Source organism: Oncorhynchus mykiss, chromosome 3 (genome assembly GCF_057628025.1).
Source record: "Oncorhynchus mykiss isolate SJ-2025 chromosome 3, ASM5762802v1, whole genome shotgun sequence".
In the NCBI taxonomy this organism is placed as follows: Eukaryota; Metazoa; Chordata; class Actinopteri; order Salmoniformes; family Salmonidae; genus Oncorhynchus; species Oncorhynchus mykiss.
Window position 1 is genome coordinate 14,077,492 of NC_143024.1, and position 18,844 is coordinate 14,096,335.

At 44.8% G+C, this 18,844-nt stretch overlaps 1 protein-coding gene across 7 annotated transcripts in view; it reads left to right on the forward strand.

Annotated features, from left to right (window-relative positions):
- Nucleotides 1–18,844, forward strand: part of fhod3b (formin homology 2 domain containing 3b) — a 230,504-nt gene that overhangs the window by 197,105 nt on the left and 14,555 nt on the right. For 4 of the 7 annotated variants that reach the window (XM_090221319.1, XM_090221328.1, XM_090221332.1 and 1 more), the window contains 9 exons: nucleotides 1,099–1,698; nucleotides 1,980–2,953; nucleotides 6,215–6,373; nucleotides 7,496–7,678; nucleotides 8,274–8,393; nucleotides 9,552–9,713; nucleotides 10,184–10,374; nucleotides 12,636–12,828; nucleotides 14,620–14,643. In XM_090221319.1, the coding sequence (XP_090077445.1) occupies nucleotides 1,099–1,698; nucleotides 1,980–2,953; nucleotides 6,215–6,373; nucleotides 7,496–7,678; nucleotides 8,274–8,393; nucleotides 9,552–9,713; nucleotides 10,184–10,374; nucleotides 12,636–12,828; nucleotides 14,620–14,643 (2,606 nt within the window). The remainder of the gene's footprint in view (nucleotides 1–1,098; nucleotides 1,699–1,979; nucleotides 2,954–6,214; nucleotides 6,374–7,495; nucleotides 7,679–8,273; nucleotides 8,394–9,551; nucleotides 9,714–10,183; nucleotides 10,375–12,635; nucleotides 12,829–14,619; nucleotides 14,644–18,844) is intronic. The other 3 variants (XM_090221324.1, XM_090221340.1, XM_090221345.1) reach the window with 1 other exon arrangement.

Sequence of the window (18,844 nt, forward strand, 5' to 3'; positions counted from 1 at the left end):
ACATTTTGGAATTAGAGTCAGCTGCACTAATGATGGCTGTATGTTGTCTGTTGTTCCCGGGGTCTGAATTAACACGAGGAGGGTGATTCACTCACACTTTGGAATTAGAGTCAGCTGCACTAATGATGGCTGTATGTTGTCTGTTGTTCCCGGGGTCTGAATTAACACAAGGAGGGTGATTCACTCACACTTTGGAATTAGAGTCAGCTGCACTAATGATGGCTGTATGTTGTCTGTTGTTCCCGGGGTCTGAATTAACACAAGGAGGGTGATTCACTCACACTTTGGAATTAGAGTCAGCTGCACTAATGATGGCTGTATGTTGTCTGTTGGGAGGAAAAATCATCAGGACTTGATAAGAAAAGGATTTCATTCTTGTTTTTCTGTGTGCTTCAGAATGAGGTGTCTGTAAGTGTATGTTGCTAAATCCCAAATATGTTCTGGGATGGGATGGACATTACTTTAGCTGCCTGTGGGAAAATGCTTTGCATGATGGTTTGAAATGTAGTGAGTGGCTAGCTGTTAGGTCCCAGGCATACCCCAGTGATTTGTATGTGATTGTAGAGTGGTTTTGGCTGTGGTAGCGCCAGCCGCTAGGGCGTGGAACTCTTAATATGGGGTTCCATTCACATTCTACAGTAGGAGCCAGGAAGAGGTGTGGTGGACTGTGGACTACAGCACTGACCATAGAGGGACAAGCCTTTCAATATCTCACAGACTCAGTTATGATGATACATGAATGAATATCATGAGAACTAGATGTTGCTAGTCTGGGGTGGTTGTTCTAACCCACCAAAATGGGATAATGGGATCAAATGAGAGGTCGAATCTAATTTCGAAACACATTGTCATCATAGCTGTTAATTCATTTCCTGTAACATTCAATGAAGTATGAATTGACATGCTTAACGACTTGTGCTCCAGACCAAAATCTAGACAATTTATAATTGTAATTCATTAAATGTCACAGAGCAATTTTATGGTATTTACATTATAAACAAGATCATTTCAAAATGATATCAGACAATATTGAAAAGGCACACAATCGAAACCCTTACAGGAGCTTTCTGTTTTGTTTGGTCCTGTTTTCTCTACCAGGAAGTGAAGTAGACGTAGAGCCAAGCCGTGACCTTCAGACTAGAACTACAAGTCCAGCGCCAGAGTTAATAGTATCAGGACCTTCTCCAGAACCCACAGAGCCCCCCTCCCAAACCCCCTCCCAAACTCCCCCGGCGCCAGCCGAGGAGCAGGCAGAGACAGAGACGCAGACAGAGAAGCAGGAAGTAGCTGAAGTTGAGTCCAAGCAGGAAGTACTAGAGCTAGTGGAGTTAGCGGTAGATGAACAGACACAGGGTAAAGAGCAAGAAGAAAGTGAGGAGGAGGAGGAGGGTAAGGAGGAAGAGAGACAGTCAGGGAATGAGGTAGAGGGAGAAGAGAAGGTAGAGGTAGAGGGAGAAGAGGTGGAGATAGAAGATGTAGAAGTGGTAGAGATAGAGGTGGAGGAGGAGGGAGAGAGGGAGCAGGCTGCGTCGGAGGAGAGGGAGGTGGAGGAGAGGCTGGTCCTCCTCAGTGAGAAGGAGAGGCAGAATGAGGAAGTGAATGAGAAGGACAACTGTTCTGCCTCCAGTATCTCCTCAGCCAGTAGCACTCTGGAGAGAGAGGAGAGGGAGGAGAAAGTCAACAGCAACCTTGAACCAGGTACCAGCTGCCCATCAGAAGGAAATGCAGACTTTAGGACACTTGGCCTTTTATGACTTAACATATGGCTTGTGATTTGTGCCCATACTGTAAATGGAACACTTGCTAATCTTCCGTATGCTGTACATCAGTAGGCAGACATGGAAGTTCAACTCATGTCAGAATATTTCATTCCACCCATGTTCTCATTTCAGTTTCTGATATACAGATCTGCTCTCTATTCTGTTCTGAAGGCTAGCAATCCCAATCCACCCTTCCTCCTTGTGTTTGTCCACCTCTAGGCCAGTGCATTAAGGAGGAAGACGTGAACGGGCAGTGCAGCAAGATCCTCAACAGCAAGCGCTTCATGCTGGACATGCTCTATGCCCAGAACAAGACCACTGCCGACGAGGACGAAGAGAAGGCGGGAGAGACAGAACAGACGGAGAAATGCAAAGAGGGGATGGAGACGTCATCGCTAGAGGGTCAGGACGGGTCGTCGGTGGCCAGCTTAGCCAGTCGTATCTCTACACTGGAGGCCAGCAGGCAGGCCTGCGAGGAGAACGTCAAGAAGATGGAGGTGCAACACCTGGAGAACCAGGGGAGCGTCAGGGCCGCGGCCGAGAAATTTGGAGACCTTGTTAAAAGCCTTGTGTCGCCTCACGAGCTGGAGGCATTGGAGAAGCAGCAGCAAGGGCAGCTTCAACCAGATAAAGACAAAGCTCCTCCGGCCCCGTCCTCCTCTCCCCTACCTCCTAAGAAGGAGTCAGATTATATCTGGGACCAGCTGATGGCAGCCCCCAGGGAGCTGCGGATTAAAGAGATGGACTTTACAGACCTGGCAGACGAGGATGATCTGGACATCTTAGACGTGGACAGTGTGCTGATGGGCTCCAGTGACCTGATGATCCCTCCCCCTCCTCCCTGTCTCTCCACCCTGCCCCCTCCCCCTCCCCTGGGCCTGTTCGGCTGCCCCCCGCCCCCTCCTGTCCCTGGCATGATGCCCCCTCCCCCGCGCTTCATGCCCCCCGGACCCACCCAGCCCTACCCGGGGTCCCCCCAGCTGAGCCGAGGGACAGGGGAGCCCCCTCTGTTCCAAAAGAAGAAGAAGACTATCCGTCTCTTCTGGAACGAGGTAAGGCCCATGGACGGCCAGTACAGGAACCACAAGCGTTGTAGAGAGTCTCTCTGGTCCAAACTGGAGCCGGTCAAAGTGGACACGTCCAAGCTGGAACACCTGTTTGAAACCAAGTCCAAGGAGCTGCCTGTTACCAAGGTACCTTTGTTGACTGGTTTGGTTATTTATACGTATAGGAAATGTATGTGGGTTTTCTCAAGAAATCCATTTGTGAAATGATGTCACCTAAAGCATTTAGGGGCGGGTTCCCGGACACAGACTAAGACTAGTCCAGGAAACAGCTCCATAGATGTTTCCAACTTGTCCTCTTCCTCCAGAGCACATAGGTTTAGACATCAGGTGTGGATCTACTAACTACACCTTCTGTTTTGTATACACTCAGCAGAACAGCACTAACCAGCTTCACCGTGGTGGTAAAGACTGACCTGCATGTTGTCTGTTCTGTATACACTCAGCAGAACAGCACTAACCAGCTTCACCGTGGTGGTAAAGACTGACCTGCATGTTGTCTGTTCTGTATACACTCAGCAGAACAGCACTAACCAGCTTCACCGTGTTGGTAAAGACTGACCTGCATGTTGTCTGTTCTGTATACACTCAGCAGAACAACACTAACCAGCTTCACCGTGTTGGTAAAGACTGACCTGCATGTTGTCTGTTCTGTATACACTCAGCAGAACAACACTAACCAGCTTCACCGTGTTGGTAAAGACTGACCTGCATGTTGTCTGTTCTGGTTGGATTCTCGAAGCTGATAGAGGAAACTATGTTTTCTCTTCATAATTAGTTTCTTTCGGTGTTTATGTTTTGGTTTTGTCCGTTGAGCCTGTTGAGCTGGAGCCCCGTGTTCATGCTTCAGGCTTCATTCATCCACAGCATCAAAAGTAGTGCCATTTATAGGGAATAGGGTGCAATTTATAGGGAACAGGGTGCCATTTATAGGGAATAGGGTGCCATTTATAGGGAATAGGGTGCCATTTATAGGGAACGGGGTACCATTTGGGGCGTAACCCTGCTGTCCATGGTGACGTTCTGACTACGTCCCGCACCACGCTGTCTCCTGCTTCAAACTATTGAAGAATGCTGTGCAGGATTTAAACCAGACTGTCTTAAATGTACTGTAGGTCAACCCTGTCGTCCCGACCTGCTAGTAGACAGAATGATGGAATGTGATGGATTCCCTCTAGTATCTTGTCAACATCATCAAAGGTGCAGCCTGTCTTCCATAAAGTTTTCTCCGTCACTTTAAACTCGACTGACTCTGAGATGGTCCAAAACTGAAAGCAGGAGGGATATACAGTGCCTTGCGAAAGTATTCGGCCCCCTTGAACTTTGCGACCTTTTGCCACATTTCAGGCGTTAAACATAAAGATATAAAACTGTATTTTTCTGTGAAGAATCAACAACAAGTGGGACACAATCATGAAGTGGAACGACATTTATTGGATATTTCAAACTTTTTTAACAAATCAAAAACTGAAAAATTGGGCGTGCAAAATTATTCAGCCCCTTTACTTTCAGTGCAGTAAACTCTCCAGAAGTTCAGTGAGGATCTCTGAATGATCCAATGTTGACCTAAATGACTAATGATGATAAATAAAATCCACCTGTGTGTAATCAAGTCTCCGTATAAATGCACCTGCACTGTGATAGTCTCAGAGGTCCGTTAAAAGCGCAGAGAGCATCATGAAGAACAAGGAACACACCAGGCAGGTCCGAGATACTGTTGTGAAGAAGTTTAAAGCCGGATTTGGATACAAAAAGATTTCCCAAGCTTTAAACATCCCAAGGAGCACTGTGCAAGCGATAATATTGAAATGGAAGGAGTATCAGACCACTGCAAATCTACCAAGACCTGGCCGTCCCTCTAAACTTTCAGCTCATACAAGGAGAAGACTGATCAGAGATGCAGCCAAGAGGCCCATGATCACTCTGGATGAACTGCAGAGATCTACAGCTGAGGTGGGAGACTCTGTCCATAGGACAACAATCAGTCGTATATTGCACAAATCTGGCCTTTATGGAAGAGTGGCAAGAAGAAAGCCATTTCTTAAAGATATCCATAAAAAGTGTCGTTTAAAGTTTGCCACAAGCCACCTGGGAGACACACCAAACATGTGGAAGAAGGTGCTCTGGTCAGATGAAACCAAAATTGAACTTTTTGGCAACAATGCAAAATGTTATGTTTGGCGTAAAAGCAACACAGCTCATCACACTGAACACACCATCCCCACTGTCAAACATGGTGGTGGCAGCATCATGGTTTGGGCCTGCTTTTCTTCAGCAGGGACAGGGAAGATGGTTAAAATTGATGGGAAGATGGATGGAGCCAAATACAGGACCATTCTGGAAGAAAACCTGATGGAGTCTGCAAAAGACCTGAGACTGGGACGGAGATTTGTCTTCCAACAAGACAATGATCCAAAACATAAAGCAAAATCTACAATGGAATGGTTCAAAAATAAACATATCCAGGTGTTAGAATGGCCAAGTCAAAGTCCAGACCTGAATCCAATCGAGAATCTGTGGAAAGAACTGAAAACTGCTGTTCACAAATGCTCTCCATCCAACCTCACTGAGCTCAAGCTGTTTTGCAAGGAGGAATGGGAAAAAATGTCAGTCTCTCGATGTGCAAAACTGATAGAGACATACCCCAAGCGACTTACAGCTTTAATCGCAGCAAAAGGTGACGCTACAAAGTATTAACTTAAGGGGGCTGAATAATTTTGCACGCCCAATTTTTCAGTTTTTGATTTGTTAAAACAGTTTGAAATATCCAATAAATGTCGTTCCACTTCATGATTGTGTCCCACTTGTTGTTGATTCTTCACAAAAAATACAGTTTTATATCTTTATGTTTGAAGCCTGAAATGTGGCAAAAGGTCGCAAAGTTCAAGGGGGCCGAATACTTTCGCAAGGCACTGTATATAAATATAGATGTAGCTAGATATAGTGTAGAGAGGCCCTCCGCACAGGGAGATCAGATCTACTATAAAAGGTCATGTACAGTATTACAGTCACACAGTTTTGGTCCCTGGCCCTGATCCATTGTGACTGAGACTCTCTAGTTCTGAACGTTTCAACATTTGATCTCACCGTCGTTTGTTAATGATGTATTTTTATGTTGAGAGTTTTATGGAATCCCTGGACTGATTTTATGTATAATACATTTGCAAAAATGTCTACAAACCTGTTTTTTTCGCTTTGTCATTATGGGGTTTTCTGTGTAGATTGGGGAGGATTTTTTTTAATTTAATGCATTTTAGAATAAGGCTGTAATGTAATAAAATGTGGGAAAAGTGAAGGGGTCTGAATACCTTTCTGAATGCGCTGTATAGTATAATACTAGTACTTTATTGTTGTTAATATAATGTCCTGTTTCTGTGTATCTCTACTCAGAAAACAGCAGTGGATGGGAAACGACAAGAGATTATTGTCCTGGACTCCAAACGGAGCAATGCCATCAACATCGGGCTGACCGTCCTCCCCCCTCCCCGCACCATCAAGACAGCCATCCTCAACTTCGACGAGTACGCTTTGAACAAGGAGGGGATCGAGGTGAGCTGCATGTCACATGGTATCTTGAAATGATTGGGCTATTATGATTATATATCCTAGTCGTTATCGATGTGTATCTCTAGCAAAGTCACCGTAGCCATTATCTCTTAAGTGTGAATCTGTGATGTCTAATAATCTCAATGAAAGCATGTTGGAAAAACATGTGTCTGTGTATCTGTACAGTCAATACTGAAAACACTGCTTATTTCTGACCTGCCAAACAAACAAGTCATTTACTTCAACTGAGTCCAAAATAAACTTGGTTTCACTTAAAACCTGCACACAAAAATACATATGTTACCAATGTATTTCCACAACCAACTTTTCACTTCAAAAAAATGTATGTTTTCAATGAGTTGGGACTGGCTGTGGTCAGTGTGGACATGTGGTTTCTCAGCTGGAAGCCTGGAATCTTAGCTTATCTCATATAATGAATTATTGGTACGTACCATTAAAAGTTAGCTACACATGCATATTTTAAGATGGTTTTCTAACCATAATATAGACCTTTGGAGGACTTCAGATGGTGTAAATAATGATTAACGTTGCATCTCCTGTCTTATATAATCTGCTGTACTCTTCCATCTTTTCCATGGGAACGTTCCTATTTACTGTAATGTACTGCTCCACCTTCTACGTCTATTTCTCACAGACAGACAGCAGCAGAAAGGTAGAACAGTCAGATGTCTGACAAGGTTGGAGGCCAAGGCAGGAATTATTATTTTTCCAATAGCAAATATGTTCGTTGATAATAAAAAATAACTGGAAAATTAGAAACATTCCATCTCTCCCACCACTCATCTCTATCTCCATCCCTCCCTTTCCTCTTCTCCTTCAACTCCCCCTTTCCTCTCCCATCTCCACGTCCAGCCTCCCTTTCTTCTCCTCCTTCAACTCCCCCTTTCCTCTTCTCCTTCAACTCCCCCTTTCCTCTCCCATCTTCACGTCCAGCCTCCCTTTCTTCTCCTCCTTCAAATCCCTCCTTTCCTCTCCTCCTTCAACTCTGGTCCAGCCTCTCCAACCTAACGTGTGTGTCTGTGTATCTGAGGGGTTGGTACAGCAGCAGACACATTTATGTCTCGTATGGATTCATGAAGTCTTCTTCTTGTCCTCCTTTCCTAGAAAATCCTGACGATGATCCCGACGGAGGAGGAGAAGCAGAGGATCCAGGATGCTCAGCTGGTGAACCCTGACGTCCCCCTGGGATCAGCAGAGCAGTTCCTCCTCACCCTGTCCTCCATCACAGAGCTGTCCGCCCGGCTGCAGCTCTGGGCCTTCAAGATGGACTACGAGGTCACGGAGAAGGTCAGAGCACCGCCACCTTTCTGTCATCCCTGCACCAATTCCTATAAATGGAGTCATGCGCTACCTCACACTTCCTACGTGTACATCATCATCATCGTAGGATTGTGCAATACAAGAGAGAACTGTGAAAATGGATTTGAATATGGATTGGCTTGTCGTAGTTCACATACCAAGGTGTCGTAGTTGAGGAAATAGATGTTGATTTCCATATAGCACCTGACTCCTCTATGGCTCCTCATTGTTGTTGAACATACGGGTTCAACGAAGAACAACATGATTATTCCTGGATGTTGTTTCTAGTTGCAGTCTTAAAGGAATAATCTGGTGACAGACGGTTACCATCTGTCCAACACACACGCAGAGAATCATCTTACAGTAACTAGAGAAATAGTCCCAAACAAATCACTTTAACATTTAACCTTCAAATAAATCTCTCTGACATTTAACAATCATAAAGTATTCTCAGCTGGTTCCTGTAATGACTAGCTTCAGTTTAAAAGGCCGTATTTGATGTGTGTGCCACTCTCTCTCTCTCTCTCCCTCCCTCTCTCTCTCTCTCTCTCTCTCTCTCTCTCTCTCTCCCTCTGTTTTACAGGAAGTGGCAGAGCCTCTGCAGGACCTTAAGGAAGGGATGGACCAACTGGAGAAGAACAAGACGCTGCGTTACATCCTGTCCACGCTGCTGGCTATAGGCAACTTCCTTAACGGATCCAACGTGAGTAACATTACAGAAGTCTGGCCTGGGGCTGGAGGAAGAGAAGAGATGAGCTCTCTTCCCCTCTCTCTCTCTCTCCCCCTCCCTTCTCTCTCTCTCTCTCTCTCTCTCTCTCGCTCTCTCTCTTTCTTTCTTTCTTTCTTTCTTTCTTTCTTTCTTTCTTTCTTTCTCTCTCTATCTCTCTCTCCCTCCTTCTCTCCCTCCATCTCTCCCTCCTACCCTCTGTGCCCCCTGCTAAGCACTGCCATATTGACTTGGCAAAGACAACAGTGTGCTCTATGTTTGTAGAGGAATGTGCTGTATGCTGTCCGTCTGTCTGTCTGTGCACCAGACACTAGCTAGCCCACTACAGCAGTGTATCTGGAAAGGGAAGGCCTCTGCTCAGCGATGCACCCAACCTGACGCTGTCTGTCTATTGGAATGAAAGAGAGGCATAAAGAGAGACAGAGAGGGTATGAGTGTGTGTGTGTGTGTTTGCCTGCGTGCGTGCCATGCTTGTATGTCTCAAAGGTTTAGGATATGAGAGCCAAACATGCAAGTCAGAAAACATGAGGCATCAAGCAAGTAGTTCAGCTAAATAATGCCTGTGTTTATATTTGACGATAAACCATTTAAAATGGGCAAAGGAACAAAGCAAACCTAGTTAGGATGATGTCTTTCAGGAGATGTTTTTATTCTCCTTTTTAGGTAGTGTGTGTGTGTGTGTGTGTGTGTGTGTGTGTGTGTGTGTGTGTGTGTGTGTGTGTGTGTGTGTGTGTGTGTGTGTTTAGGTAGCTCTGCTCTTGCTAACTAACAATTGGTAGGTCTGCAGTTGATTGTGGTTTGTGATAATCACTGACTAATGAAGCTGAATTACTGGTTGACCACTCGATAGAAACCCTTTCTCTTTGTACAAGATCTCGCTGTCCAACATACAAATACCGATGTTCTGTAATCTTGTTGTGGTGCATATTGGTGACTCATGCTAAAGCGGAAATTTACTGCAATTTGGGCCTCATTTGGGCCTCATTTTGGGAGTCTGATGTTAATAGCATAGACTTGTGTCTGTTGTAGTTACATAATGGGTGTGCTTATTTTGTGTGTGTGTGTGTGTGTGTGTGTGGTGTGTGTGTGTGTGTGTGTGTGTGTGTGTGTGTGTGTGTGTGTTTATGTATCCAGGCGAAGGGCTTCGAGCTGGGTTACCTGGAGAAGGTTCCGGAGGTAAAGGACACGGTTCATAAGCAGTCTCTACTGCACCATGCCTGTTCCATTGTGGTGGAGAAGTTTCCAGACAGCTCAGACCTGTACTCTGAGATAGGAGCCATCACCCGCTCGGCTAAGGTACGCCTGTGATTGCCTTAGTATAAAGGACTCATGGAAATTATGTTTATCCTTGTAATCCATTTCTTGCTATCAAGCAAAACCTATAGCTAGATTCAATCTGATCACCCCATGTCGACTATGTACCTTTTTGCTACATTCACGGTAAACGCTGCATATGTGGGCTCAATCAGGAAATGACCTTTAAATTGATGTCGCGCTACAACGTGATGCTCTGCAGTCTGGATTTAACCTAGGCCCTAATCAATAATGATTGTCAGAAATCATTTATTTTATGTCCATGTAAGCAGCTTTAGGTGTTACTCATTAATTACCACGGTTGCTTGTATCAAATCCAAAATGCCATCTCCTGCCATTGTGTAGCTTGAGCAAGGCATTAAGTCTGACCTCTAAACTAATCCAGGGGCAACACATTTCCTGTCAACAACGGACAATAAAGTCAACTTCTTCTCTGCCACCTTGTTTCTCAGGTGGACTTCGACCAGCTCCAAGACAACCTGAGCCAGATGGAGCGACGCTGCAAAGCATCGTGGGACCACCTCAAGGTCATCGCCAAGCACGAGATGAAGCCTGCGCTCAAACAGAAGATGTCTGACTTCCTAAAGGACTGTGCAGAGAGAATCATCATCTTGAAGATAGTCCATCGGAGAATTATCAACCGGTATGATTATAGTGAAGGGTCTTCTGATGCATTCTTTTACCTCGTTGAAATACCATCCAACGTAGCTGTTTCTCCAGAGAGAGATAACGGTGTGATATCTGACACCATCTGTTTCTCCAGAGAGAGATAACGGGGTGATATCTGACACCATCTGTTTCTCCAGAGAGAGATAACGGTGTGATATCTGACACCATCTGTTTCTCCAGAGAGAGATAACGGTGTGATATCTGACGCCATCTGTTTCTCCAGAGAGAGATAACGGTGTGATATCTGACGCCATCTGTTTCTCCAGAGAGAGATAACGGTGTGATATCTGACACCATCTGTTTCTCCAGAGAGAGATAACGGTGTGATATCTGACACCATCTGTTTCTCCAGAGAGAGATAACGGTGTGATATCTGACACCATCTGTTTCTCCAGAGAGAGATAACGGTGTGATATCTGACGCCGTCTGTTTCTCCAGAGAGAGATAACGGTGTGATATCTGACACCGTCTGTTTCTCCAGAGAGAGATAACGGTGTGATATCTGACGCCGTCTGTTTCTCCAGAGAGAGATAGCGGTGTGATATCTGACACCGTCTGTTTCTCCAGAGAGAGATAACGGTGTGATATCTGACGCCGTCTGTTTCTCCAGAGAGAGATAACGGTGTGATATCTGACGCCGTCTGTTTCTCCAGAGAGAGATAACGGTGTGATATCTGACACCGTCTGTATCTCCAGAGAGAGATAACGGTGTGATATCTGACGCCGTCTGTTTCTCCAGAGAGAGATAAAGGTGTGATATCTGACGCCGTCTGTTTCTCCAGAGAGAGATAACGGTGTGATATCTGACGCCGTCTGTTTCTCCAGAGAGAGATAGCGGTGTGATATCTGACACCGTCTGTTTCTCCAGAGAGAGATAACGGTGTGATATCTGACGCCGTCTGTTTCTCCAGAGAGAGATAACGGTGTGATATCTGACGCCGTCTGTTTCTCCAGAGAGAGATAACGGTGTGATATCTGACACCGTCTGTATCTCCAGAGAGAGATAACGGTGTGATATCTGACGCCGTCTGTTTCTCCAGAGAGAGATAACGGTGTGATATCTGACGCCGTCTGTTTCTCCAGAGAGAGAAAACGGTGTGATATCTGACGCCGTCTGTTTCTCCAGAGAGAGATAGCGGTGTGATATCTGACACCGTCTGTTTCTCCAGAGAGAGATAACGGTGTGATATCTGACGCCGTCTGTTTCTCCAGAGAGAGATAACGGTGTGATATCTGACGCCGTCTGTTTCTCCAGAGAGAGATAACGGTGTGATATCTGACACCGTCTGTATCTCCAGAGAGAGATAACGGTGTGATATCTGACGCCGTCTGTTTCTCCAGAGAGAGATAACGGTGTGATATCTGACGCCGTCTGTTTCTCCAGAGAGAGAAAACGGTGTGATATCTGACGCCGTCTGTTTCTCCAGAGAGAGATAACGGTGTGATATCTGACACCATCTGTTTCTCCAGAGAGCGATAACGGTGTGATATCTGACGCCGTCTGTTTCTCCAGAGAGCGATAACGGTGTGATATCTGACGCCGTCTGTTTCTCCAGAGAGCGATAACGGTGTGATATCTGACACCATCTGTTTCTCCAGAGAGCGATAACGGTGTGATATCTGACGCCGTCTGTTTCTCCAGAGAGAGATAACGGTGTGATATCTGACGCCATCTGTTTCTCCAGAGAGCGATAACGGTGTGATATCTGACACGATCTGTTTCTCCAGAGAGAGATAACGGTGTGATATCTGACGCCATCTGTTTCTCCAGAGAGAGATAACGGTGTGATATCTGACACCATCTGTTTCTCCAGAGAGCGATAACGGTGTGATATCTGACGCCGTCTGTTTCTCCAGAGAGAGATAACGGTGTGATATCTGACGCCGTCTGTTTCTCCAGAGAGAGATAACGGTGTGATATCTGACGCCGTCTGTTTCTCCAGAGAGCGATAACGGTGTGATATCTGACACCATCTGTTTCTCCAGAGAGAGATAACGGTGTGATATCTGACGCCATCTGTTCCTCCAGAGAGAGATAACGGTGTGATATCTGACACCATCTGTTTCTCCAGAGAGAGATAACGGTGTGATATCTGACGCCGTCTGTTTCTCCAGAGAGAGATAACGGTGTGATATCTGACGCCGTCTGTTTCTCCAGAGAGAGATAACGGTGTGATATCTGACGCCGTAAACTGCAATGTGATGCAGTCATGTTTTTCTCTCTACGTGTTGCAGGTTCCATGCCTTCCTGTTGTTCCTGGGCCATCCAGCGTACGCTGTGCGGGAGGTCAGCATCCACCGCTTCAGTAAGATCCTCAGTGAGTTTGCCCTGGAGTACCGGACCACACGGGAACGCGTCCTGCAACAGAAACAGAAGAGGGCCAACCACAGAGAGAGGAACAAGACCAGAGGAAAGATGATCACAGATGTGAGTGTTGTTGTTCACTTAACAGGCCTGCTCATGGGAAGTGGCTCAAATGGTGCCCTACTCCCTATATAGTGGACTACCTTTGACCAGGGCTCTGCTAAAAAATTGTGTACTATAAAGGGAATAGGGTAGCATTTGGGACGCAGACCGTGTATATTTAAACACTTTGTCTCTTGCCCCATCTGGTCTCTTTTTCCTTTGTAGGCTTCTCCTGTCTTCTCCTGTGTTCTCCTTTCTTCTCCTGTGTTCTCCTGTCTTCTCCTGTGTTCTCCTGTCTTCTCCTGTGTTCTCCTGTCTTCTCCTGTGTTCTCCTGTCTTCTCCTGTGTTCTCCTGTGTTCTCCTGTGTTCTCCTGTCTTCTCCTGTCTTCTCCTGTGATCGTATGTCTTCTCCTGTCTTCTCCTGTATTATCCTGTCTTCTCCTGTCTCCTCCTGTGTTCTCCTGTATTCTCTTGTCTTCTGTGTTCTCCTGTATTCTCTTGTCTTCTCCTGTGTGCTCCTGTGTTCCCCTGTATTCTATTGTCTTCTCCGGTGTTCTTATGTCTTCTCCTGTATTCTCCTGTCTTCTCCTGTGTTCTCCTGTATTCTCTTGTCTTCTCCGGTGTTCTTATGTATTCTCCTGTGTTCTCCTGTATTCTCTTGTCTTCTCCTGTGTTCTCCTGTGTTCCCCTGTATTCTCTTGTCTTCTCCGGTGTTCTTATGTCTTCTCCTGTATTCTCCTGTCTTCTCCTGTGTTCTCCTGTATTCTCTTGTCTTCTCCGGTGTTCTTATGTATTCTCCTGTCTTCTCCTGTGTCCTCCTGTATTCTCTTGTCTTCTCCGGTGTTCTTATGTATTCTCCTGTCTTCTCCTGTGTTCCCCTGTATTCTCTTGTCTTCTCCGGTGTTCTTATGTCTTCTCCTGTATTCTCCTGTCTTCTCCTGTGTTCTCCTGTATTCTCTTGTCTTCTCCGGTGTTCTTATGTATTCTCCTGTCTTTTCCTGTGTTCTCTTCACCTGAGACTCTCAATTTCTTTCTTGAACTTCCTCATTGTCATCCTCAGGATTTCATACCCACCTGCTCACTCTCCAAACAAGTGTCCACTGGTCACCTCAGACAACGCATTCATTTCCAATGACATCAGCATAGTTTCACACATCCAGTACAGTGATTGGTTACTGTAACAGTAATCAGTGATCTGTTTACTATGTATCCTATTCTAAAACAGCAGGACTGATCCCCTCTCCCCATACTCTTGCTCCTCCTCCTTCTACCCATCCTCCTCCTCCTGCTCCTCTTCCTCTGCCCCCCCTCCACCTGCTCCTCCTCCTGCTCCCCCTCCTCCCTGTGTGATGATGAAACTCCCTCCAGCCCAGAGGGGCCTGCAGCCTGCTGTAGGAGGGAGATGGAGCAGCACTCCAGGGCCTGTTGTCCTTGGTAGGGTTCACCTCCAGTTCAAGAGCACCCTAATTCAATCACTGTGTGAAATATTCCAACGTTTGGATGTCCCTGCAGGAGAAATAACTAGCCCCACAGCGTGATCACGCTGCTCTCACAGGGAGGAGGGGAGCACAGTTGTGTGGTCGTCACACCCAATGGGGAATTTGTGAACCGTACAAAGGACAAGACGTGTGTTAATAGTCGACCAGCGTTTTTAGATAACCTCATTTACAGAATAGGACATTCCTCATTCTTCTTTTTGTCAGAGGTCATATTTCTGCTCTTTCTGTTTGACTATGGCGCCTCCAGCACATCTCATAACATCTCCTTTTCTGTCTTCCTCTTCATTTCATCTTCTTCCCTTTCCTCTGTAGAGTGAGGATGAAGAGGATGGTGAGGTATGGGTGTGTGTGTGCGTGTGTGCGTGTGTGTGTGTGTGTGTGTGTGTGTGTGAACAGGTGCATGTGTGTGCGTGTGTGTGCGTGTGTGCGTGTGCGCGTGTGCGTGTGTGTGTGTGTGAACAGGTGCATGTGTGTGTGTTATTTTTCCTGTGGTAGTAATGTCTCTAACCTTTAACCAAAAGCCAGAATTCTTCATCACGATCAAGTTGACATATTTCTCTCAGGTTGTGTGTCCGCTGTATTTCTTGCTGTGATTTTGAATGCAGCCAACATGCTACAGTAGTAGTTATCAGACTAGGTATTGACAGTATGTTTAGAGGAACCAGCTACAGTAGTAGTTATCAGACTAGGTATTGACAGTGTGTTTAGAGGAACCAGCTACAGTAGTAGTTATCAGACTAGGTATTGACAGTATGTTTAGAGGAACCAGCTACAGTAGTAGTTATCAGACTAGGTATTGACAGTGTGTTTAGAGGAACCAGCTACAGTAGTAGTTATCAGACTAGGTATTGACAGTGTGTTTAGATGAACCAGCTACAGTAGTAGTTATCAGACTAGGTATTGACAGTATGTTTAGAGGAACCAGTAGTTATCAGACTAGGTATTGACAGTATGTTTAGAGGAACCAGTAGTTATCAGACTAGGTATTGACAGTGTGTTTAGAGGAACCAGCTACAGTAGTAGTTATCAGACTAGGTATTGACAGTATGTTTAGAGGAACCAGCTACAGTAGTAGTTATCAGACTAGGTATTGACAGTGTGTTTAGAGGAACCAGCTACAGAAGTAGTTATCAGACTAGGTATTGACAGTATGTTTAGAGGAACCAGTAGTTATCAGACTAGGTATTGACAGTATGTTTAGAGGAACCAGTAGTTATCAGACTAGGTATTGACAGTATGTTTAGAGGAACCAGTAGTTATCAGACTAGGTATTGACAGTGTGTTTAGAGGAACCAGCTACAGTAGTAGTTATCAGACTAGGTATTGACAGTGTGTTTAGAGGAACCAGTAGTTATAAGACTAGGTATTGACAGTATGTTTAGAGGAACCAGCTACAGTAGTAGTTATCAGACTAGGTATTGACAGTATGTTTAGAGGAACCAGCTACAGTAGTAGTTATCAGACTAGGTATTGACAGTATGTTTAGAGGAACCAGCTACAGTAGTAGTTATCAGACTAGGTATTGACAGTGTGTTTAGAGGAACCAGTAGTTATCAGACTAGGTATTGACAGTATGTTTAGAGGAACCAGCTACAGTAGTAGTTATCAGACTAGGTATTGACAGTATGTTTAGAGGAACCAGCTACAGTAGTAGTTATCAGACTAGGTATTGACAGTATGTTTAGAGGAACCAGCTACAGTAGTAGTTATCAGACTAGGTATTGACAGTATGTTTAGAGGAACCAGTAGTTATCAGACTAGGTATTGACAGTATGTTTAGAGGAACCAGTAGTTATCAGACTAGGTATTGACAGTATGTTTAGAGGAACCAGTAGTTATCAGACTAGGTATTGACAGTGTGTTTAGAGGAACCAGCTACAGTAGTAGTTATCAGACTAGGTATTGACAGTGTGTTTAGAGGAACCAGTAGTTATAAGACTAGGTATTGACAGTATGTTTAGAGGAACCAGCTACAGTAGTAGTTATCAGACTAGGTATTGACAGTATGTTTAGAGGAACCAGCTACAGTAGTAGTTATCAGACTAGGTATTGACAGTATGTTTAGAGGAACCAGCTACAGTAGTAGTTATCAGACTAGGTATTGACAGTGTGTTTAGAGGAACCAGTAGTTATCAGACTAGGTATTGACAGTATGTTTAGAGGAACCAGCTACAGTAGTAGTTATCAGACTAGGTATTGACAGTATGTTTAGAGGAACCAGCTACAGTAGTAGTTATCAGACTAGGTATTGACAGTATGTTTAGAGGAACCAGCTACAGTAGTAGTTATCAGACTAGGTATTGACAGTATGTTTAGAGGAACCAGCTACAGTAGTAGTTATCAGACTAGGTATTGACAGTATGTTTAGAGGAACCAGCTACAGTAGTAGTTATCAGACTAGGTATTGACAGTGTGTTTAGAGCAGGGGTGTCAAAGTCAAATGGACGGAGGGCCAAATAAAAAAATCAGCTACAAGACGAGGGCCGGACTGTTCGAATGTTCATTGAAAAATGTTTAAATGACGCATATAGTCTAGTGAACCTAATTGAACCTACTGAAAACCTAACAAATATATTACAATATGATCAGATAAATAAAGCAATATTTTCTTATGGCTCTGTCAGTAATCTTTAATTTTCAACAGACACAAAAGACAAATTTCCTTTATATAAATATCCCCATAACATGAACATTAAATGAAAGAAACCGGTATTCAAGGCACCATCAGTAGACTATATTTTCTATTTTAGCAAAAGTGGGCTAAATTTACTTCAAAGAAAAAACAATAATAGCAATTTTCTATCATCCACTCAACTGAAATATTTTTAAAATATAATTGGATTGAAATACAAAAAAATAAAGTGCAAAAATCTATTAATCAAAAACAACACTTTGTTTAAGGAGAAGTAACATGCAGTGAAAACAAATATTAAATTTTAACTTTTAAACTTGAACTGAGTAAAAACTCTAAATATGTGATTGCACAGTAATGTTCACTTGTTTGAGGTTGAGGGTGATACTTGGTGGTGTCCCATCTTTTCCACAAGTTCATCAATGTTCGGGGTAAGGCTCTGAGCTGAAGAAATCCTCAGAATTGAGTGGTGTTCAGCAGTAAGTCGACTTCTGTGTGATGTTTTGTTCAGGTTCATCAAAGAAAACAGTTGTTCACACAGGTATGTGCTGCCAAACATAGACAACGTTTGAGCAGCCTGGATGCGCAGCTGGGGCATTGTGCCGGGGAGGAAACGGGCGAACTCCGCAGCACCCACTGCCGCATATTTTGCCCTCAGTGCATCATTGCATTGGAGGTCAATCAACTCCATTTGGAGGTTTGGTGGTGAGCTTTCCACGTCAACAGCAAATGGGTTACCGAGCAGTTCCAACCTGCTTTTTTGTGCTTCAAAGTCAGCAAATCGGCGTCGAAAGTCAGCGGCAAGCATACCTATTTTATCAGCCAACTGTGTGCTCGGGAACGCACTGGTAGAGAGCTTCTCTTTCATGGTCTGGCAGCTGGGAAAGTGGCTCAAATTTTCTTTCCGCATCTGCGTCTCCCACAGAGTCAGTTTGGTTTTAAATGCCTTCACTGTACTGTACATATCAGAGATGACACGATCCCGACCCTGCAGCTGCAAGTTTATTGCATTCAGATGACTCGTAATGTCACACAGAAAAGCCATTTCACACAGAAACATTTCGTCTCGGAGTTGTGTTGTGTCTTTCCCTTTGCTGTCCAAGAACAGACAAATCTCCTCACGAAGCTCGAAACATCTTTGAAGCACCTTTCCCTGGCTTAGCCATCGCACCTCTGTGTGATAAGGCAAATCACCATGCTCCGTTTCTAACTCCGTCAGAAATGCCTTGAACTGGCGGTGATTCAAACCTTTGGCTCTGATAAAGTTAACTGTGCGCGTGATGATGCTCATTACATGCTCCATTTTCAAGGCTTTACCGCACAACGCTTCCTGGTGTATGATACAATGATAAGCTGTCAGCTCACCTGTCGCGTTTTCCTCTTGCATCTTTTCCCGTATCTTCGCCACCAGTCCGCTCCTGTGTCCACACATCGCAGGTGCTCCGTCGGTTGTCAAACCCACGAGTTTTTCCCAAGGCAGCTCCATCTCATTTACACATCTTGACACCTCTTCATACAAATCATGCCCCGTAGTTGTGCCATGCATAGGACGTAAAGCCAAAAACTTCTCTGTCACGCTTAGGTTGGAGTCCACTCCGCGGATGAAAATTGACAACTGGGCAATGTCAGAAATGTCGGTGCTCTCATCCACAGCCAAGGAATATGCAATAAAATCTTTTCCCTTTTTCACAAGCTGCTCTTTTAGATTGATGGACAACTGGTCTACTCTCTCGGCAATGGTGTTTCTGCTCAGACTCACATTTAAAAAGAGTTGCCTTTTTTCTGGGCAAACTTCGTCACAAACTTTAATCATGCAGTTTTTGATGAAATCCCCCTCCGTAAATGGCCGGGCTGATTTAGCGATCTCTTCTGCCAAAATAAAACTGGCCTTGACAGTTGCGTCCG